The sequence below is a fragment of the Chanos chanos genome, chromosome 2, assembly GCF_902362185.1.
Source record: "Chanos chanos chromosome 2, fChaCha1.1, whole genome shotgun sequence".
Taxonomy (NCBI): domain Eukaryota; kingdom Metazoa; phylum Chordata; class Actinopteri; order Gonorynchiformes; family Chanidae; genus Chanos; species Chanos chanos.
This window is the reverse complement of record NC_044496.1, coordinates 36,010,827-36,033,757: the sequence shown is the minus strand read 5'-3', so window position 1 is coordinate 36,033,757 and position 22,931 is coordinate 36,010,827. Positions and strand designations below refer to the sequence as shown.

The window sequence follows — 22,931 nt, the reverse complement described above, 5'->3', positions numbered from 1 at the left end:
CTCGTTCGAAAACTGAACATGCTTCATTATTCACTGTACAGAACAAAAGGCACTCATTTTACACCTCTGCTTCATCACTGCTGCTTTACTTGTGGACTGTGTACCTGAAAATAAAATTACACCAGTATTTTGCCAACTAAAACCAAAAGCCATTTTCAACTAAGAGTCAAAACGCTTGAATTTTACACCAAATCTATTCATTACAGCTAGATTTCATTTGACATAATCCAAGAACTTTGAAATGAGATCTTATGCAATACTCATGAATCGATGTACATTCTAATTTCTTATGAGACTGTACTGTCACGCAGCATCAGAATGTTTGTACCAACTACAATTCCTGCAAACATGCTTCATGTATTCCATATTTAATGACTTAATCCACAAGGAATATTATTGTAACACTCATCTGACTGAATATTTTGTCATTGGAATACCCGAAACGGAACATGAAGTGAACAGGTATAGCCACTTGCCAACACCATAGAAAATATGCGCTGTCGTAAATGTTTTAGGGACTTAATCGTATCGTAAGCGGTGTATTAAGCAATTTGGCTCAGATAGGTTACACATGATGAAAGACAGTTAATGAAAGAATTGACCAACATGAAAACGTAAGAGTTATTATAACAAAAGCTGTAGGAGGATATTTAAACGTGCATACAGCTACAAATAGACTATTTATTTATTTATTTGCTTGTTTGTTTGTTTTTGTAAATGGCCAAATGCCATAACCAAAAATAACTTCCAAAATCTGTCAACCAAGTATGGAAAAAAAATCTCTGACCCGGACACAGTTCAGAGATTGAACTCTCTTTGCTTCTTCTTGAACTCCGGTGAGCTTTCCCTCTATTTTGTGACGAACTCTGTGTTCCAGACGGATATAGACAGGAATTGTTGTCTGGTGAGTACTGTGACTTAGTACTGTTTTGCTGAATGAACTTTTCACAATAGAAGCGACTTCGAAAGAAAACAGTGTGTTTTTACTGACCGAAATGTGATTGCAACACTTCAACACTTTCTTTCAAAGTCCTGGGGGGTGTTCCAGAAAGCGGGTTTAGTGAAAACTCAGAGTTATGTAACTCAAAGTAGAAAACCGCCTAATAGATGAACCCTGTGGCTTCATTCTCCTAGCAAAACAAAGTGATTTTTTTCAACTATGTCGCCCAGACCTAAGCCTAATCATAATGTACACGTTTGCCCCCTTGCACATCTCAAATGCCGTCATTGCTGCAGCCGGCCCTAATACTGGTGTTGTAATTACATTTGCTCGTCCATTCGTTCGTTTGCTCGCTTGTTCGTTCGTTCATACATTAATTCTCCTAAGTAAGAATGATTCTTTCTTTTACCTGTTGTTTTGCTGTGTTTCTGACATACTGGCAAGGTTTTTGGTGCTTTAATCTATAAAAAAGAAGGATTATAGTTTTGTGTGACCCATAAATGTGAATGCGTGACATTGTCAAGTGAGATTTCAATACATGTCGTCAGATTCTGCAACAGTTAATTATTTTAAAATGCTTTATCTAAGGTTTTGGCTGAGGATGTCTCATTCAGTCTTTGTTACTTTGTTGATGCTGTTGTTCACTTTGATGGAAGGAAAGGGAGGCAGTCATTGGATGAATATGAAAATCCTCATTGAAGAACTGCACTCCAGAGGACACCAAATTACAGTGGTGTGACCTTCCAACTGCTGGTGTATCAAGGAGACATCTGCCCACTAATTGTCCATTACCATCACAAGCACAGGTGAATCTGATTAGGATTTTTTCGGCTCTTTTGTGGACAGTGCCCTGAAGATCCTGAGAGCAGATTACACTGGGTGGGAACGTTTAAAGATGGAAATTGACACTCTGAACAAATTCATTGGCTTTTATGAAGATATGGCCAAGATGATGATAACTATGTTGGAAGATGAAGCGTTAATGAATTCCATTAGGGACAGCAAATATGACTTAGTTCTGACAGATCCTGTAATTGGAAATGGAGTATTCCTGGCATGTCGTCTTGGCCTCCCAGTGGTGTTTAATGTCCGCTGGACGATCCATGGAGAGGCCTATTTTGCCATTGCCCCCTCTCCTCTCTCCTATGTACCTGTCTCAAGAGCAGAGCTGACAGACAAAATTACTTTTCTCCAGTGAGTCAAAAATTTCTTGTCCTATGTTTTTGAACAAAACCAGGTATACTGCATCATCACACCTGTCTACCCAGCTTTCTGTCATTGATTCTGGCTCATGAGAAATGACTTTACCTTTGAATTCCCATGCCCAACAATGCCCAATGTGGTCTACATTGGTGGCTTCCAATGCAAACCTACTAAGCGTCTTCCCACTAACCTGGAAAAACTGCATAGATACCCCTTTTCCACTGCCACGGTGCTGGTGCCGGTGCCTAATCGAGCACCGAGGCCGCGCTTTTCCACTGACAAAATACTGGTGCCGGAGCCGAAAAGCTGGCACCGGCACGGCACGGCACGGCACCACAGAATTGCTGGTCCTAAAAGTTGGAACCGCTGACGTCAGAGGCTATGCAAATAAAAACCACGCGAGAACCAATCAGTTCAGCGTTTGACATGTTTGCTACGTGATGTTCTCTAGAGAGGCGGGAGTAACAAAAAAGTCTGACCGAGATAGCGGTAGGCTAAAGGCTATATGTAGCATGAAAATATGTGTATGATCAAAAGATGTATGTTCACCCTTTTGTGTCTACATCAACACGGGCTGTTGTTTACATGTTACATGAACGCAGTCTGACCCAGAATGGTAGAAAAAACACTCACTCTCTCGGCTCTGGCTTATGCAAATAGACCACTGCACTCTTTTAAACTTTTGAGCTAGGTGACAGGCTTACTATTTTCATGAATTTCGCACCAGAACGAAAAGTTTTTGGGCAAAATTCGTGAGGTGTTTCGCTGTGTGGAAGCCTAGCATAAAAGTAAAAAGCAAGCAGATGCGTTCTGTCCGACATTATTTTTTCCCCATGGAATTTACCGAGACTTTCGCTACGTAGCGTTCGGTTCCCAAACCTGTGGAAATGCGGGCCGGTTCTCAAAAGGCACCAAGGCAGCACTGGCTCCGCACCGGCACTGGCATTGGCACCAGCACCGTCCTGGGGCAGCCATGGTTTGGGGCAGCCGTGGTCTAAAGGGTAGAGAACCGGGCTTGTGACTGGAGGGTTGCTGGTCCACAGCTGAGCAAGGCTCTTAACCCCAATGCTCCCTGCTCCCCACTGCTCCTGCGTCTGGTGTGTGTTCACTACTGGTGTGTTGGAGTTAAATGCAGAGGACAAATTCACTGCTCACTGTTCACAGTGTGTGTGTGCAATCACAGAAACTTAACTTAGTGGAAAAGCACTAAGATTATGAAACCGTGCAATATTCTGGATAGAGTATGTCATGAGGAATGGAAGGGCCCCTCACCTGCGCACACAGTCATTACCATTCTGTAGATGTTATACTGAGTCTGCTGGCTATTGTGTTGATAATATCACTGGTAATTTTTTCTTTGATTAGATTGTTTTGCAACAGGATTCTACTGAAAAACAAAATCAAACATGGATAGATAGATAAGTTCAAATGAGTTCCCGGTTTGCTAGTATTGGAGTTTAGGAGTTTTTGGAATTTTTGATTTTCTCACTGTGTGAGAAATGGTTAATCAAGAGGGAATAGTTTCTTGGGAATTCTTTTAGTTCATATTCATTCTTTTATCAGTGCTGTTATTAGATGTTATAACGACTCTGCTGGCCATTGTGCTGATAAAATGACAGATTACTTTTTCTTTCAGCAGACTACTATGCAAAAGAAAATGAAAAGCAAAAAGTTAAGTTTAAAAGAGTGTTGTATTCCACTGAGATTTTCAAAATATTCCCATGCTCAGGGAGGACAGAAGAATGCATCTAAAATGCTGTAATCTGGACACAGACAACTGTTGAACACATTGATCTTGACAACCACTTTGAAGTTAACAGAGGGAAACTGTTGGCTGAGAAGAGAACATGCTACAGTATTGGACTGGAGTTTATCAAGCTCCAACCACCTCCAACACTGAGCAATGCTCCCCACAAGATCAAGGATTGGCCTGTACAGTCGCGACTACACCCACAGCCAGACATACACAATGATACCTGAAGTGAAGTAGTGCTCAAACATGAGGAATCCCAAAGGAGGGGAGGCATTGACGAAGGAGCCATACAACCCATCTTACATGAAGATTTTAACTTTCACGTGAAACGCTCTGTTAGGGAACAATCTTGCTTAGTTACAGTATTTTGATTTCTGCATCTAGCTTCATGGAATTCAAACTGATTTAATTAAAGTAAAATTGTGTTAAATCGTGCATACTTTTATTGGATATGGGCCATTCCACCGAATCAGTGCCTTTTTCTTCCCCAAGACATAACATGCATAAATATGCATGAAAAGTATTTTTATAGTACATTATATTATCAAGCAAAGTGTCCTGCACTTTGTCCTAATTGCAGTTTGAAGATACATCACATAAAACCTTAACAAAAACTGCCCAGAACACTGAAAAAATATGATTTTAGCCTGTCCCCTCTCTATAACACCACACTTCACCATGAAATATGATTAGAATCCTTCAGAAATCTATTTTTTTTTGTATTATTGTGTGACTCTATTTCCAGTTTAGACATAAAATACGTTTTTTCATCGGAAATTCATAATATGTTTGTTAAAGTACACATTTTAGTTGTGCCCCCAAGTTTTCACTCAGTCCCCTTACCCTGACACATCCCCCCTCTAAAAATTTAGGATATTCCATGAGTCACATGATCAACAGAACGTAGCATCATTCTCCTGAATAAGAGTAACAGGAGTGAGAAGTTTGAATGACATAGACATTTAAAATGTGTATCTGGTATATACATTGATTAATTATAATACTGTTCACTTGATTTTAAGTTTTACAGTTGAAATTACTGAAACCCAGGGCTCCTTTCCCTGTGGCTTCACTGGATAGTGGATAGGGACAGTGGGATTCTCGTTAATCCATTCGTGCATGTCACTAATCAGATGACGAGGTATTTGGCTGCCTTAAGAGTCATAGTTACTCCTGCCGTTTACCCGCGTTTGCTTGAGATTCAGAGCACTGGGCAGAAATCACATCGTGTCAACACCATTTGCCAACCTTCATGATGCTTCATTTTAATTAAACAGTCAGACTCCCTTTGTCCACACCAGTTCTAAGTTGACCGCTTGCTATGTGATCGACGAGACCACCACCTGGGTTGCTCCTCCCAGCACAGGTCCCTGTCCCAGGGCAAACACATTACAGGGCACCCTGCCCTTCATAAAAAAGGAGAACTCTTCCCAGGGTCCCCACCGGCATCTCCGGGTTCATTTGCATTATCGCACTGGCTGCCTTTGCACAGCCGCCCTCTACACACCAGGTTCTGGAATCTTACCCAAACTCCTTTTGATCGCTGGGGGGTGACAGAGGCCATCGCCCTGTTCTTAGGATCAGCTAATCCATGTCCAAGTGTTGTCCGCATGGAACCCTTCTCCACTTCAGCCTTCAAAGCTCCCATTTGTATATTTGCTACTACCATCAAGATCTACACTGGTGGCAGCTTAGGTACTGGTAGTCAATGTAGAGATCTGAGGACATGCTTAACATGGTCAGCTTTTGTATTTGTTGTCTTTCTTGCCTTGTGTAGAGGAATATGGAGAACCCATACTGTGCAGAGGCAGGAGCCAGACACACATGCTGCAGGGGGGAGGAGCGATACTCACATGTTCTCTCTCTCTCTATCTACCGCCTACCCCACCCCACCCTGTACACACACACACACACACACAGGCACATGCTCATATACACACACATGCTCGCACTCATACAAAAGCATACACACAGTTGTTACTGCTTTTATGTTGCTATTTAGACTAAGGTCTTTTTGACAGATATAATGACCTCTGTTTTATCTTAGTTTAATTGAGGAAAGTTCAGTGACATCCACTTGTTCTCACACACACAAGCACTCATTCCTGTTACTCACATTTCTGTGACCCAATGTTCATTCCTGTTACTAAATTGTTTTTTATAAAAATAAAAATGAAGATAAACCACTAATTTTCCAACTACGTTTGGTCCATCATTTAAACAACTGTTTGGTAATCACATGATAGATTTTTGATAAAATTGAGGTTGGGATCTCCCTTAGAAATAAAAAATGGCTTTGTGTTTTTAAAAAAAAAAAAAAGAATGAAGTTTAATTTTGAAAAGTTACAACATGCAAATGGCATTGATTTGGCAGAATGTCCCATATCTTAAATTCAAATGCTGAACTTCAGCTCATGTCTTGAACTGCCCCATCCTATGTATAACAGTAATGTTTTCTACGTAAAAATCTGATCATATGAGATAGATAATCAGAAAAGTTTTTTTGTCTGCTACTTCATGGTTATTTACAGGGTTCTCACCCATTTTCACTGACAAGATTTCAGAACTTTTCCATGACTTTTCAGTGACCTTTAATGAAATTTCAATGGCCTTTCATGAAATTCCAATGCTCCATTTGAAGAGTCCATTTTAATTTAGTTGTACGACAGTGCAATAACATTAAAGGCTATATGGGCCTACCACTGCTGTATTATACACCATGCAACACCTAACAGGTTTGTGTGGTTATCAGTATATAGCCTAAATATTACATATACGATATCTGATAGAAAATTATGGCAAGGAAGCCGGGCAGGATTCTGTACTCAGTCCCACCCAGACCACTCATTGTTCTTAGCATTTGAAAGGCCAAGCCATCAGCTAACGACTGGTCAGGCGGATGCCTGAAAACCTCAGTCTAACAGCTGTATTCGGACATTTGTGGGAGTTTGCAGGTCTGCATAACAAAGCTCTGCAGGCATCCAAATACCTCCGACAAACAGCAGGTTTGGCGGAAGTTTGCTTTGTCCGGATATTTCCAGATACGCCACTTTTCATGCAGTGTTTCACTACTTACAAGTATACAAAATTGCGTTCGTTACTCCACACATTGGGCCTAATCATTAAATGACAATTAAACAACAACCTTCTCCATTCACATAATGTCAGTTATTTTCATATTCACTTCAAACATTCAAAATACAGACACTGCAATTATATTGAATATTAAATAATGTTACTATAATACTAAGTGAACATTTTGTGCCCAACTGCCCATGGACTTGCTGACTAACTGTCCTGGCGTTCCCCAGTGACAATGGGCTGAAGGTCAGATTAAAGAGCACAAAGCTTTTTGCTAATAAGCTAAATGCATGGTTTACTTGCTAGCACTGGTTGCTTTGAAGTCATATATCTTGCATAAGCAATAACGTAGGGCCACTCTATCTTTACACAGCCAACAACTAATCAAGATTATTTTCAAAGCAATGGCACTACGAGATGAGTTAAATCCTAGGCTATAAATCGTATTTGTCAGCATCACTAAAACGATTGTTTGGGCAAACAGAACTTCCCCAGTAAAGTGGATTTCTTACCCTGTCTAAGATTCCTAGCATTTACTGTCAGTCATGTTGTTATCAGACAATATCCAGAGAAGGCTTTGGCTGCTGATGTTTTTAATATGGCCACCTATTAGAAATAGAGCAATTTGATCACCATGATTTCTTACAAACAAAATTAGATTTCCTATTCATTTACACTACTGAGGACGTGGTGAATGATTTGGAGGGCGTAGCTCAAACTGAAGCTTCATGGAGAACGAAACAAGATTGAACAAAATGTGTTTTCTCCCCTCACTCTCTGTTACCACGCTGTTTAATTGAAGAAGGAAGCCATCGGATTTTGTGACTCGCATTAATCCATAAAATACACAAGACATACTTTATCTCCTATAACTCCTACACCCCTGCTATGACAAAATCAAATTTCATGACTTTTCCAAAACTTTCAGTGAATTTACTGAATTACATTACTTCTCCAGGCCTGGAAAATGGAATCTTAAAAATCCATGGCTTTTCCAGGTTTTCCATGACCATGGGAACCCTGTATTTACTGCAACATCTATTCTAAATTACTGAAAAAGGCAATGGAATCTAAGCACATGTCTTAAAAGGTGGAAAATAAACAATAATAACACAGCATTTTTTGCTTTTCTCATAGGCTGATACGGAAGATGCATCATTCATTCTCACTGTTGATTCTTTCAGTGATGCTGCTGAAAGTCTATGCAGGAAAAGTGCTTGTTTTTCCTGTGGAGGGAAGTCACTGGATTAATATGAAAGTCCTCATTGAAGAATTACATTCCAGGGGCCATAGCATAGCAGTAGTGCGAGCTTCAAACAGTTGGACCATTGAAGAGGAGTCTCCATATTACAGAAGCATTACTGTGAATTTGGGCAGATTTGATGCGGATTCGGTCAGCTCCTTTTCAGCCCGTCTACTCCAGCTCCGTAGAGAAAAAAACAACTTTTGGACTTATCTCTTGTTGCAGATGGAGGTTGTTGAACAATTGTCAAAGATGCACCAGGATATTTGCAACATGATGACCTTGATGTTTCAGGACAAAATATTAATGAATTCATTGCTGGATGCCAAATATGACTTGATACTTACAGACCCTGCATTTGGTGGTGGAGTGTTTCTAGCACGTCGCCTTGGTCTCCCACTGGTGTTAAATGTGCGCTGGACTGACCGTGCAGAGGCCCACTTTGCCATTGCCCCCAGCCCTCTCTCTTACGTACCTGTCCCAGGAACAGAACTGACAGACAAGATGACATTTCTTCAGAGACTACTGAATATCATGTTTTACTTTTTTCTTCTCTGCCATGGTTTGACGATCCCTGGCCCCCACTACACAGCCTTCTGTCATCGATACTTTGGCCCTGATGTAGACTACTTTTCACTTTTCCAGGATGCTGACATCTGGCTCATGAGAAATGATTTTACCTTTGAATTCCCACGCCCAACGATGCCCAATGTGGTCTACATGGGTGGCTTCCAATGTAAGCCCTCTAAACCTCTTCCTGCAGACCTGGAAGGATTTGTCCAGAGCTCAGGAGAGCATGGTGTTATCATCATGTCTTTAGGCACTCTGTTCAGTGAGCTGCCTTATGACATTGCTGATGAAATAGCTGCAGCTTTTGCCCAACTGCCCCAGAAAGTCATTTGGAGATATACTGGGCCCCGGCCTGCTACTCTTGGTAACAACACTTTACTGGTGGACTGGTTGCCCCAGAATGACTTGTTGGGACACCCAAAGACCAGAGTGTTTGTAGCACATGGAGGCACTAATGGAGTCCAGGAGGCCATATACCATGGTGTGCCAATGGTGGGTCTGCCCTTAGTCTTTGATCAGCCTGATAACCTCTCCAGAATGAATGCAAAGGGAACTGCTAAGATTGTGAATATAGCAACTCTGGACAGGACTGTGTTTCTGGAGGCCTTGAAGGAGGTCCTGTATGAGCCATCTTACAGAGAGAACATGCAGAGGCTGTCAAGACTGCATAGAGACCAACCAATGAAACCTCTTGACCATGCTATGTTCTGGATAGAGTATGTCATGAGGAACAGAGGGGCCCCTCACCTGCGCACACAATCGTTCAGAATGTCCTGGATGGCTTACCATTCTGTAGATGTTATACTGACTCTTCTGGCGATTGTGTTGATAATTTCACTGATGACTTTTTCTTTGATTAGATTGTTGTGCAAAAGGATTCTACTGAAAAACAAAATCAAACATGGATAGCTAGATAAGTTCAAATGAGTTCCCAATTCTACTAGTATTGGAGTTTAGGAGTTTTGGGGATTTTTTGATTTTCTCACTGTGTGAAAAATGGTTAATCAGGGAGGGAATTGTTTCACGAGAAGTCTTTTAGTTCATATTCATTCTTTCATCAGAGCTTGGTTCATCAATGAGGTTGACTGGTTTGGATCTGATCCCATGAGGATTTAATAAGAATGCATTGTATTCATAGCTGCGTACTCTCATTTAGCTTTGAGGTAGTCTGAACAAAATTGTAAAACATGAAATCATTTGGTTCACGGATTCTAAGGACAAGTGATGACAGCCTGTTACACATTTTTGTTAGATTAAGATAAAAACAATGCATTTTATGAAACTATGAAATTATTTTAAAGACACCTTTTAGGATCAGGTCCTGCAAGATGATCTACCTGAAACTGATCAGTCTGTTTCCTGATGAAGTACAATAGGGGTAATGCTCAGTTAATTGCTCAGTCAGTCTGAGAGAATACAGTGTACTGGCTTGAAATGGAATCTATTTTGAGAGATAATTTGATATTTTTCAATTCTCTGTATAATTAACTGTAAATATGAGAAAACCTATTTTGAACAAACATATTGTGCAAACCTACTGATTGCATTTATTTTTCCTATATATACTGCCAGATAAATTCCGGTTTATGGTTCACTCAGTACGGTTATGTGTGCAGAACAATCTGATTAAAGCAACCATCGGATTATTTTCAGATAAAGGAATATTCCAGTTTACATTGAAGGGAAGTAGTACAATCCGATTCACATAATGAAACATCTTCAAGGAGCGATAGGTATCGGTTGCCTAATTAGCCTACGGGTATATTTTGAAAAACTCACAGGTCACATTTCTTTGTCGTATTTGGCTTGCATGTTCTGCGAGGTCTGTAATAGTAAAGGCTGTAGCTAGACCTACACCCTCAAAAAACCAAAATAGTAACTGTTGCTTGGGGTTTTCCAATGGACAGGGATCTGTTCCAGAGTTCTGATGAAACCGGCATCAGAGGCTCTGTTTACACCTTGCATTAAGATCCAATTTTGGTGATCCGATCACAAGTGGACAGCTCAAAAGTACAGTTGTAAACGCATCCAATGCGCATTTAGGTCGCATCGAGATCCGATCAGTCAGACCACATTCGGAGGTGGTCTGGACCGCATGTGACCACATTCTTATAGCAGTGTAAACGCGAATGCGAACTCGACCACATTGAACGACCGCCTACTCAATTGATGTCCTCTGCTTACGCGGAAATACGAACTCATTCGTGTATGTACACATTTGCTCTCCGACGGCATCATATTAAAGTGCGACAACAGAAAACAACAACAGGCAAAATGGATATAGTTTTGATTTCTTCTTCTTCTTCTTCTTCTTTTAAATCCCGACAGACTAGGCACAGGAAGTGCGTTGACGCCTCCCACTGATTAAAAACAACAACATTTAATGTGAATCGCATTCGTGTGTGGACCAGCAAAATGGACCAAGTGCAAAAGCGACACCTGGTGAGGCTAGGAATAATACTTTTCAAGATATTAAAGCCCAAACATCACTTCCCAGATAAGGCATTTTTTGTGTGTGTAAAAATGAAGATAGAGATATCAAGAGCCAAAAAAAAACATTGGAATTGAACAAAAATATTATACAGGCCTTAGTTTTGGGATCCAACCATTATATATACAAACTTTGAACAAAATCTGAGACGGTGCTGCAACCACTTTCCTGGATTCTGTCTGACTTGAAACGGAATGACCCATGTATACATATATATATATATATATATATATATATATATACATATATATATATATATATATATATATATATATATATAAGGTCAGACAGTCCAGAATCTGCCCTCTCAACAAGTATGGTGAGGGCGCTCTAACACAAAGACGTGTTAAAAGTGAATGTGTTAAAGGTAATACACTCTGGCTCGTCAATAATTAATTTTGCGCTTTTAAAGCACATGCATTAAATCTCGTGGAAAGAGCTTTTCCCTGTTAAACCTTAGATTACAAGCCTGCTCAGATGAATGACAGCCTTGTGGGTGTACTGAACTGAGCCAAACCCATATTTGGCATTGTACCTGGAAGACAAGATTGACTTCCACTCCATTTCATTTTTTTACTGCCGTGTGTTTTATACATATCTGATTCCCGCTGATGTGTGGTCACATTTATGAATGTTTGTATTTCTTTATTTGTGAAATATTTGAGCTGGGCCATGTGTTTCATTTTCTTTTTTGCATTTGTGATTCACATGTCAGTGTTCCTCTGTAGGACTGTACATTCAGTAACGTTAATTAACAGTGGAGGGCAGGGTGGGACAGTGGTCTGCCAGGGTTAGGGTTAGGGTTTGGGTTTATTTGTGAGCCGCAGTGTCTGCACGTGATTGTGTCAGTGGGTGTGAACATTATGCCTGGTCCTTTATTTCTTATATTGCAGGTATCTATCTATCTATGTCTAAGAATTGGCGAAAAGTTGTTGAGTAGAGTTAGCTACTAAGAACAGGTTAGATGATTTTGTGTCAAGGAGGATCAGTCGCTTGAGAAGTTTTCTACCTCCGATCCCTGAAAAGTTCAGACTCCTAAGTAAAGCCATACCAGCCTTTTATTTAGTTATTTTCTGTTGTTGTTTTAATACAGATTAGATTAAGAAAGCATAGAAGTAAAGACACAGTACAATTTGTGAACACATATCAGTTGATATGAATCGTATTTTGATAGTTTTCTGTTTACATGCCTAAAAAAAAAAAAATTAGATCTATATATATTTCTATATATAGAAATTACATTGAACATCCAATGGTATAAAAGGAAAACTGGAAGTACTTGTTCCAATGATATAAGAGGAAAAATGGAATCATTCACTGAAAGAAAATAATTAATAAATCATTGGATTTGCAAGGTCTGTGAACATTATGTATGTCCCCTAGACTGATCATTAATTTCCTGTAATTTGGAAACAACAGTTATTATGGTACCACCACCTGGTACCCATAACACATAGATAACCCATCTCTTTAAACAGGAATAATTTATATCAATGTTGGCTTTTCATTTAATAGCACTTTTATTTAGTGATTCTCTGAAATATCACTTAAAATCTGTTTTTTTTTTAGGTTACAAAGTTAACCTATTTTACACTTCCTGTGCAAAAAGCTAAAAACTCTAAGTCATTAATAAATCACACACGAACAGTTGTACCTGATTATGTTTCTGAATGCTTTAAATAAGACTGTCCAGAGTAATGTGCAGTCCATAGATAATCTCTGTGTGTACAAAGAGAAGGCACAGCCCTGTAAATGCACCTCTCACCTACCTGTGTATTTATGCTCAAAGGTCTTTTGACCTTCTCAACTTACAAAATGACAGAGGTTCTTTGTCAAGATTGAACTGTTCGCTATCTCACTGAGGATTTATCTGGGACTCAGCATGCGGTACCATAAAATAGCACCAACGGCAATCACAGTTTCATGGGTTTAAGAAGCTGTTCTCAGTTTATATAGTCCATTTTAGTCCTGCACTGTTTGAGCAATTGTCAATGTTGTCACAGTCAAACTAGTTATTTAGTGCAGATTTATTCAATATTTGCAGGGTCATATCATTTTTACATAATTGAGAATGCTTTTAAAAGGAGCAGCATTCCCATCATATTACATACATAGTTTTAAAGGAAATATGAACCACTTGTATGCACTGAAAATAAGTTACACAATACTTTATTGCAATGTCTTATAATATATACTTAATTATATTGACATTTAAAATATGGACTATAGCACATATTTAGAAAGTCATGATTTAATTGTTAAAACTAATACATCATTCCTGAAAGAGCAGTTTATTCAATTCTTACCACAGCTTGTTTCCAAAACAGCAAGCATGCTCTCAGCAAATCAGAGAGCAGACTTTTAAAATGAACTCTAATTAGGTTTTTGTTTTCTCAGAGCTTGATTTTTAACATAAATTTATGAGCCTTCTTTTGTAGTCAGTAGAGCTAAATGACTCTTAAAACTGTAGTCACAATAACTTTGCAGTTTTGTACAGTATTTCCCTGCATTTATCATGCTCAATTACCAAACTAAGTCCTGCTGATGCCTATAGAGGTTTTCAGAATCAGCTCAGTTTATGAATTAAAACGAAATTCTGTAAACACTCTTCTCTATCTCTAAAATGCAGAGTTTTCAACGCTATGCTCAAGCATGGAATCTAAGACCAGAAACGTTTTATGAAGTAAAATAAAAGTAGGTAGGCACTTTAATGAACATATCAAAGCTAAAATAATCCTCTTTACTGTCTTTTAGATAGATACCTGCAATATAAGAAATAAAGGACCAGGCATAATGTTCACACCCACTGACACAATCACGTGCAGACACTGCGGCTCACAAATAAACCCAAACCCTAACCCTAACCCTGGCAGACCACTGTCCCACCCTGCCCTCCACTGTTAATTAACATTACTGAATGTACAGTCCTACAGAGGAACACTGACATGTGAATCACAAATGCAAAAAAGAAAATGAAACACATGGCCCTGCTTTAAAAGCGCAAAATTAATTATTGACGAGCCAGAATGTATTACCTTTAACACATTCACTTTTAACACGTCTTTGTGTTAGAGCGCCCTCACCATACTTGTTGAGAGGGCAGATTCTGGACTGTCTGACCCTATATATATATATATATATATATATATATATATATATATATATATATATATATATATAGATCATTCCATGTCAAATCAGACAGAATCCAGGAAAGTGGTTGAAGCACCATCTCAGATTTTGTATATATAATGTTTGGGTCCCAAAACTAAGGCCTGTAAAATATTTTTGTTCAATTCCAATGTTTTTATTTTTTTTTTGACATTTTTTAATTTTTTACACTCACAAAAACACCTTATCTGGGAAGCCATGTTGAAGCATTAATATCTTGAAAAGGATTATTCCTATAGCCTCACCAAACTTTGCAGGATGGAAGACAAACATATTTTCAGTATGCCAAAAGCATTAAAAGCCTGTACTGCGTGCCATTTTATTTTTATAAGGCCCTAGATTTGGAAAAAAAGTGCAAAATTCCTAAATGATAGTAATACTGAGGGTATTACAAACCCACTTTTTTGCACCAATACGATTTCAATCATTTTTTCTGCAAGTGCAATGTTTTATTATTGTTGTGCCAATATTTGAGGTCTCTAACACCAGTGGACATGAAGCTATGAATAAAACAAGGCGTGATAGCATATTTTGGTAAAAGGTAAAGTGGGAAACGGTAACGCAATGCTCGTTTGCATTTGCCTTCGCATATTGTCAGATACAGCGCATTGAATCGGAAATTAAATCGCAAACCGGAGCTTTGCCATAGGTTTATCAACTTTGTCTTTTCGTTTGCATTTTGTCTGATTTGTGCCACAAAATGTTTTGAAAGGAAAAGTCTAACTAATTAAGTGAAATGACAAAAAGATATTTCAATTTTATTTTTATTTTTGTCAGAAAAGACTCGTGTTTGTCGTGAAAATGAAAATGAAAATCAAGTGATCTAATTTCATTTTTCATTTTGGCATTGTATGTGCGCACACTCAGATATTGAATAAGAAATCGCAAAACGGGGTTTGAACTTTCATTTTACCGTTTTCATTTTAATGTTGGCAAGGATTACCTCCCATGCTCTCCAGCACTCGTTGTTTGAGCATTGTTGGGCTCGCGTCTCGTTACTTGTTACTTCTATTTGTGTTTTAAAACATTTATATTTTCTCTGTTTTCAATTATATTTTCTATATGGAGGCCACTCGTAGTTTACATGTTCTGCTTTATTCTATGTATTTCTCTTTCAGGTCATTAAACGAAAGCAATCTGTAAGTGTTGAAAGAAAGAAAGAAAGAAAATGTCATGTTGTTGCAGACGTGCATGTACTAGGTAGCTAGGCCTACGAGGTTGCTTCCGTACTGAACATGTACTTTTTTCATGTCGTTATTCCCAAAACAATACAATTTACGTAGCATTTACATTGTATTAGGTATTATAAGTAATTTATAGATGAATTAAAGTATATGGAAGGATGTGCGTAGGTTTCATTCAAATACTACACTATTTTACATGGGACTTGAGGATCCGCGGATTTTGGTATCCGCGGGAAGTCCTAGAACCAATCCCCCCGGATACAGAGGACCGACTGTTATAATAAAATTATTATACAGCCTCTCCTCTCCCCGACTTTCCAAATAAGTCGACCTATGCGGCTTATTACCATCCGTTCTTACGACCGCAAAAATACATTTCAAAAAACAAAGAAGACAATATATGTAAATTTGAAAATGATGTTTGATCGTACGTTCGCCAGCTGGCTTCCACTAGTGTAGAATATAGTGCCGCGCACTGATACAGCTGTGATGAAGTAACTGACGTGGAAACAGATGCTGCGTCCAAAACCGCATACTTTCGTACTAAATAGTACGTCAAAACAGTACGCCACCATTAGTAGTACGTCCAAATACATAGTATGCATAGAGTAGTATGTGAATAGTACCCGGATGACATACTACTTCCGTTGGAAAAACGAAGTATGCGAGCACTGGACACTTTTAAATCCCATAAAGCCACATGGAAAAAAGGGCGTTTCTGACGCAGTCATTTGTGTCTGAGAAGATGGCGGTCAACTCTATTTTCAAGTGTAAGGGACAACCATTGTACAGATCTTAAGAAGCTGTGTTAAAATTAATAAAACTATTTGTCTATGTGTAAATAAACAGTTGTCAGGAATCTTTTAAACGTTCTGTAAACGTTATTTAAATGTTAGAAGTCTTAGTATAAATAATAGAGAGGGAAATTTCCGTATGTGACATGCGCAGTCGGGGTTTTTAAATGTACCGCTGTGTCTGTTTACAGGTAGTCGTCATTAAACCGCGATTATAAAGCTCACGCGCAAAAATGTTGCGGGCAATTTGATTACCTCATTAGTGCGTCCAAATTCTCGCGTACTGTCTGTCTACAGTATTTTAGTGCGTACTCCTGCAGTACGTACTTTAATGTAACTTTCGTGTGCAGTATGTAATATGCGGTTTTGGACGCAGATAGAGTAACACAATGCCTGTGTAGTCCCGTGTAGCCACACGTGAATGCTGTGGGGTATGCGAGTGTCCTCAATAAATGAGCAAAGTTAAGTCTCCTGATATTCACACATATTTTCTTCTTCCACCCCTTGTGGTAGGACCTATTATTATTATTTTTATTCCGGTCGTCTTTCGAACCCTTTTCTTCTCCCACAGTTTTCATTAGATCGATTATTGCGGCGGTAGTAGGTCCGTCCTCACTCATAGTAATGTGCTTGTGTACGGCTAATTGATCGGTCCACTCGTCTTTTTTTTAATTGCCGTTTTTAATCATTTATTATCCCATTGAACATGAACGCTACGACAAGGAATTGCACACAGCGGCAGTTGGATTTAACGGTCTTCCACCGGAGACAGATCGAGTATTTCTACATTTAAGGTTCGATGATGCTGCGGCCCAATCATATTCGCATTTTCTCGCGGAAACGCATCTCTAGTTAAATATGTCAAGTCTTCCGGCCATATGAAACTATGAACTGGCGAAATTTCGCTTCGCTTTCCTCGCGCTGGTTTGCCTGACAAAACTGAGCAATCAAATTTCATGCTTTTTTACACACGCCCGAAGACGTTTCCGGGAAGGGGGCGTGGCTTCTAGCCCCACTGGAAGGTGACTGGCTTTCGCCAGGCAAGATTTGCGCCGGAGTTGAGCAATTTTTAACTCAAGTGAACCTCATTTCGCCCGTTTCGCTTCGCTCGCAGTTTCGCCGCGATTAACACCACCCCTTCGCGTGCTGCCGCTGACTTTTCATGTATTCGAGTCACTCAAAAATTTCGCATGCCGTTGGCTTAAAACACAGCTTAACAGCCAGTGCTGACGGCTGCGTGCGTACAATAGTGACCGTGAGACGATATCCCGGCATTGTGTGCATCACAGCATCTCTCTCAGTTCTCACTCTCAGTTAGTATACGACCCCTATATGCCATGCTAACATACGTTCGACTTACGTCCATTTTGAGACAAGACCGGTCGGTCAGAACTCATAATTGACCTCGGACATATGTCGGGGAATGGCTGTACTTCTTTTCAGCGCTTACATAGGCGTTTATCATGTTCTTTCCCACTCATTATTACCCATCAAAAAACACAAACAATGCACGTCGTGTCTGAATTCAAGACTGATTTGTCTGTTTGTGTGTCAATCAATCAATGTGTCGTTCTCAAGGCTGTTGCTAAGATGCTTGTGGCTCTGTCTGACAGAATCTGTCAGTACATTAACGGTTAGCATCATGCTGAAGAGAAAGCTGGTCTTGGCCAAAAACCTCTAGAAGGCTTATCCATTTCTCCATGAAGTAGCCGGCAACAAAAAAGCTCTGTTCTGCACACACAGCCGGAGTAAATGTTCGGTCGTGCACAGTGGATATGCTGACATAAAAGTTCACATTAATGTGGGTAATGTGGGAACATCCATTACTTTTGTAGAAATGTCTGGCTTGGAAACTCCCGAGTCATGCAAAACCCCCCACCACCACATTGAATATTTGAATATTTGCTGTTGGTTACTACCGAAGCTCTGAGGCCCAAAGAATGGTATTCGAGACAGCCATACTTTTTACATAGTTAAATCATTAAAATGGATGGTAATAAAATTTCATCCAATCAGGGACAAATTCCAGCTTCATTTTCCATGTATGGTGAAAAGGACGGATAGTGCTGAGGTATAAAACCATTGCTACATCTGTTTTTGAGTTGAGTAATGCATTTGCATTCATCTCAGCAGGCTTGTAATCTAAGATTTAACAGGGAAAAGCTCGTTCCACGTGATTTAATGCATGTGCTTTAAAAGTGCAAAGTTAATTATTGACAAGCCAGAGTGTATTACCTTTAACATGTTCTCTCTTAACACATCTTTGTGTTAAGAGTGTTCTCACCATACTTGTTATGCGCGCGCGTGTGTGTGTGCGTATACATGGTGAAAAGGAGGGATAGTTCTGAGGTATGAAACCATTGCTACATCAGTTTTTTTTTTGTTTAAACTGTAACTCCCACAAGTTCGAAAAAGCCTTGCCCTGGTCTTCACAACCTCTAGTACTAGTCTTGTCTGAATTCTTCTATAGTGCTCTGTCACTGGTTATACTTGATCATGGACTTCATGTAACGCAATTTGTTTGTGTTCCAAACAATGTGTATCCTAAATATGCCAATAAACATTTTATCAGAAATCAACCAGATTCCAAATTATAACAAAATTTTAACAAAGTATGCCAAGTTTATATTCAGATGTAAGAAGACATGAGTCATCAGAGAAGACAGTAAAGGAGAACGGTGTTGGTAATGAGTTAGAGAGAGAGTACAAATCAAAATAAGAGTAAGAGAGAGAAAAAAAAACAACAAAAGTAAAAAAATCAGAATAAGAATAAGAGCTATTAAGAGAAGAAATCAATTGTTCTATCGCTGTCCAGGGGTCATCCTCTTCATAGTTGATGCCTTGTCCTCACACTCCCAAGATTGACTGCCAGCCCATCAGCATAAATATTAACAATGGCAAAGCACAATGATAAGGAGAGGAAGACATTCAGAAGTCTCTAGGTAACCACAGCTCAGTTCAGCGTAGCTGTCTTCAAAGATGACAACTCTTTATCACTCTTCTTTTGAAAGGTGCACTCCTAAAAGAAAATTAAAGTAAAAAAGCACACATCATACAAGCATTCTGAATGTAAAAATTAAACTAAATGTATCCAAAGGATGCTCCTAATTATTAAAAGAACTATATTTATAGTAAACAGCACAAATCATCACATAATACAGATAAATTAAAAAAAATAAATATGAGGTAAAACCAAGCCAGGTGAACAGTCTTCATTAAGCAAAGAAATAATGATTAGAAGAATTATAGAGCTGAAGTTCAGCATAGTTTTGCTCAGATACACACAGTGAAAGACTGTCAGTGAAAAAATGGTTCAAAACAAAAAGTTAAGAGTCATTATAACAAAAGCTATAGGAGGATATTTAAACATGCATAACATGCATACAACTGCAAATAAACAAATAGTAAGACTGGCCAAATGTCAAATATCAACATTGCGCTCAAAAGCTTTAAACCAAGCATGAGCAAATAACCTCTGAACAGCATAGAATTCATGGTACGTAATCTTTAGCCCGCCCCTCAACTTCCCCTTGTGAGCTTTCCCTGCATTTTCTCACTCATACTGCTGTGTCACTCTGTGAACTCTGTGTTCAGAACGTATTGTGGATATAGGTTGGAATTACTGTCTGGTGAGTACCATGGCATAATGCTGTTTTGCTGAATGATCTTTTCAGAATAGAAACTGTAAGGTTTCAATATGTTCAGATGTGTATCTAATTTAATGTAATCAATCATTTCAACACTTTCTCTTTCAAAGACTTGAAAAATTCCTTGTGTGCAGTGTGATTACTTTATTCGGGAACTTTGCCAAATGTCAGAGGCATTGCACAACTTCTTGAAAGTAGTATTTTAGCCTAAGAATGAATTCATTTATTTATTCTTATTACCCCAAATAACAACAATCCATACTTTAGCATGTGGGTTTTCTGTGTTTTTTGAGATATCTCCTGGGCAGCTCAAGAATATTTATAATTTTGTGTTAATTCCAACTGTAAATGTATGATAACGTTAGGTAGGTTCTCAGTATATACCATTTTAAGATGAATCTTTCTGCAACAATGACGTATTTTCCAATGTTTTATCCTAGGTTTTGGCTGAGGATGCATCATTCAGTCTCTGTCACCTTGTTGTTGCTGTTGTTCACTTTGACGGTAGGAGAGGGAGGTAAAATACTCGTGGTTCCAGTTGATGGCAGTCACTGGATAAATATGAAAGTCCTCATTGAAGAGCTGCACGCCAGAGGACACCAAATGACAGTGGTGCGAGCCTCTAACAGCTGGTATATCAAGGAGACATCTCCCCTCTATACTTCCATTACCATCCCAACCACAGGTGGATTTGATGAGGATTTTTTTGGCCCTTTAGTGAGCAGTCTTCTGAAGCACATGAGAGAAGATTATACTGGGTGGGGTCGCTTTATGTTAGAACTTCAAGTTGTTGACAAGTTTGCTGAGTTTCACCGAGATATGATCAATATGATGACCACTGTGTTTGAAGATGAAGCATTAATGACTTCCCTCCAGGACGCAAAATATGATATGGTTCTGACAGATCCTGCAACTGGAATTGGTGGTCTACTGGGACATCGTCTTGGCCTCCCAATGGTGTTTAATGTCCGTTGGACGATCCATGGAGATGGCCACTCTGCCATTGCCCCCTCTCCTCTCTCCTATGTACCTGTCCCAGGAGCAGAGCTGACAGACAAAATGACATTCTTCCAGAGAGTCAAAAATTTCTTGACCTATGTTTTTGCTCAATACCAGATATATCGCATCATCACACCCATCTACCCAGCTTTCTGTCAACGATTCTTTGGCCCTGATGTAGACTACTTCTCACTGTTCCAGGATGCTGACATCTGGCTCATGAGAAATGACTTTACCTTTGAATTCCCACGCCCAACGATGCCCAATGTGGTCTACATGGGTGGCTTCCAGTGCAAACCCTCCAAGCCTCTTCCTGCTGATCTGGAAGAATTTGTCCAGAGCTCAGGGGAGCACGGTGTCATCATTATGTCTCTTGGCACCCTGATCAGTGATCTCCCCAATGATGTTGCTGATGAAATAGCTGCAGCTTTTGCCCAACTGCCCCAGAAAGTCATCTGGAGACATACAGGACGCCGGCCTGCTACTCTTGGTAACAACACTTTACTGGTGGACTGGTTGCCCCAGAATGACTTGTTGGGACACCCAAAGACCAAAGTATTTGTGCCTCACGGGGGCACCAATGGAGTCCAGGAGGCCATATACCATGGTGTGCCAATAGTAGGTCTCCCCTTAGTCTTTGATCAGCCTGATAACCTCTCCAGAATGAGTGCAAAGGGAACTGCTAAGATTGTGAATATAGCAACTCTGGACAGGACTGTGTTTCTGGAGGCCTTGAAGGAGGTCCTGTATGAGCCATCTTACAGAGAGAACATGCAGAGGCTGTCAAGACTGCATAGAGACCAACCAATGAAACCTCTTGACCATGCAATATTCTGGATAGAGTATGTCATGAGGAACAGAGGGGCCCCTCACCTGCGCACACAATCGTTCAGAATGTCCTGGATGGCTTACCATTCTGTAGATGTTATACTGACTCTCCTGGCTGTTGTGTTGATAATATCACTGACAACTTTTCATCTAATCAAATTCTTATGCAAAAGAATTGTACTGAAAATGAAAATCAAACGTGAATAGTAAAATAATATTTTACACCACTGTTTCTCAACACTGGGGACCCATTATGCCCATGAATAACACTAGCACATTTAGTAAGAGAAGCCAAAGGCTCAATAATCAGTAGATATGTTGAATCATGTGTTGTAATGCTGAGCTACAGCAAAAAACGTCCTGTGGGTTCTTACTCCTGCAGTGACTGTCAGTTAGCATATATCTGATCCAATGATTGAGTTACACGTGACTCACATAAAGCATACATGCAAACTATTTGCCTTCGTACACACTTAGAAAATTTTCCCTACAAAACCTCTACCTCCACACAAAGATAGATGGTCATTTGCACCTGGCGATTCATAGATGTCATAAACTGGATGGTCCAACAAAAAAACAGAAAACACTCGTTTTTCTCTCAGACATGGGTTAAAGGTACTTGTTATCTAATACACACAAGATCAGAGGGTATATTTTCACCCAAGGAATTGTTTTCTTTGGTCTCAGTAACATTGTGTAGACCTTTCTGGTGTATAGACTTGTAGCATAACTACACACGTACGTGAGAGGTGCATTAACAGAGCTATGTTTCCTCTTTGTACGCACAGAGGGGATTCATCGAAGCATTCAAAAACATAGCCAGGCACAGAAACTGTTTGTGTGTTATTTATTAATGAGAGGCTTGGAGTTAGTAGAGCTTTTTGTACAGGAAGGCAGTATGAGGAGTATAAAGTGGGAAACTTTAACTTTCATTTTAAAAACACTGAAGGACAGTTTCTCCGATTTCTAGGATTTCATTGGTCACTGTGAATAATGTGCTCAGACTGAATTGAAATTAATGTAATTC

At 39.5% G+C, this 22,931-nt stretch overlaps 2 protein-coding genes across 5 annotated transcripts; both read left to right on the top strand.

Annotated features, from left to right (window-relative positions):
* The first annotated feature begins 826 nt into the window (after positions 1–826).
* LOC115804470 (UDP-glucuronosyltransferase 2A1-like) lies at positions 827–10,269 on the top strand. Of its 2 annotated transcripts, XM_030764928.1 has the most exons (3): positions 827–904; positions 8,115–8,744; positions 8,826–10,269. In XM_030764928.1, exons 2-3 carry the CDS (start codon positions 8,128–8,130, stop codon positions 9,697–9,699), a joined length of 1,491 nt encoding a protein of 496 aa, XP_030620788.1. In that variant the 5' UTR covers positions 827–904; positions 8,115–8,127; the 3' UTR covers positions 9,700–10,269. The 2 variants fall into 2 exon arrangements, with proteins under 2 accessions (XP_030620788.1, XP_030620787.1); XM_030764927.1 differs by having other exon boundaries at positions 8,115–10,269.
* On the top strand, positions 839–22,131 carry LOC115804469 (UDP-glucuronosyltransferase 2A2). Of its 3 annotated transcripts, XM_030764926.1 has the most exons (3): positions 19,992–20,059; positions 20,518–21,154; positions 21,194–22,131. In XM_030764926.1, the coding sequence occupies exons 2-3, from the start codon at positions 20,531–20,533 to the stop codon at positions 22,109–22,111; spliced, it is 1,542 nt and encodes a 513-aa protein (XP_030620786.1). In that variant the 5' UTR covers positions 19,992–20,059; positions 20,518–20,530; the 3' UTR covers positions 22,112–22,131. The 3 variants fall into 3 exon arrangements, with proteins under 3 accessions (XP_030620785.1, XP_030620786.1, XP_030620784.1); XM_030764925.1 differs by lacking the exon at positions 19,992–20,059 and adding an exon at positions 839–904 and having other exon boundaries at positions 20,518–22,131; XM_030764924.1 differs by having other exon boundaries at positions 20,518–22,131.
* Positions 22,132–22,931: the final 800 nt, after the last annotated feature.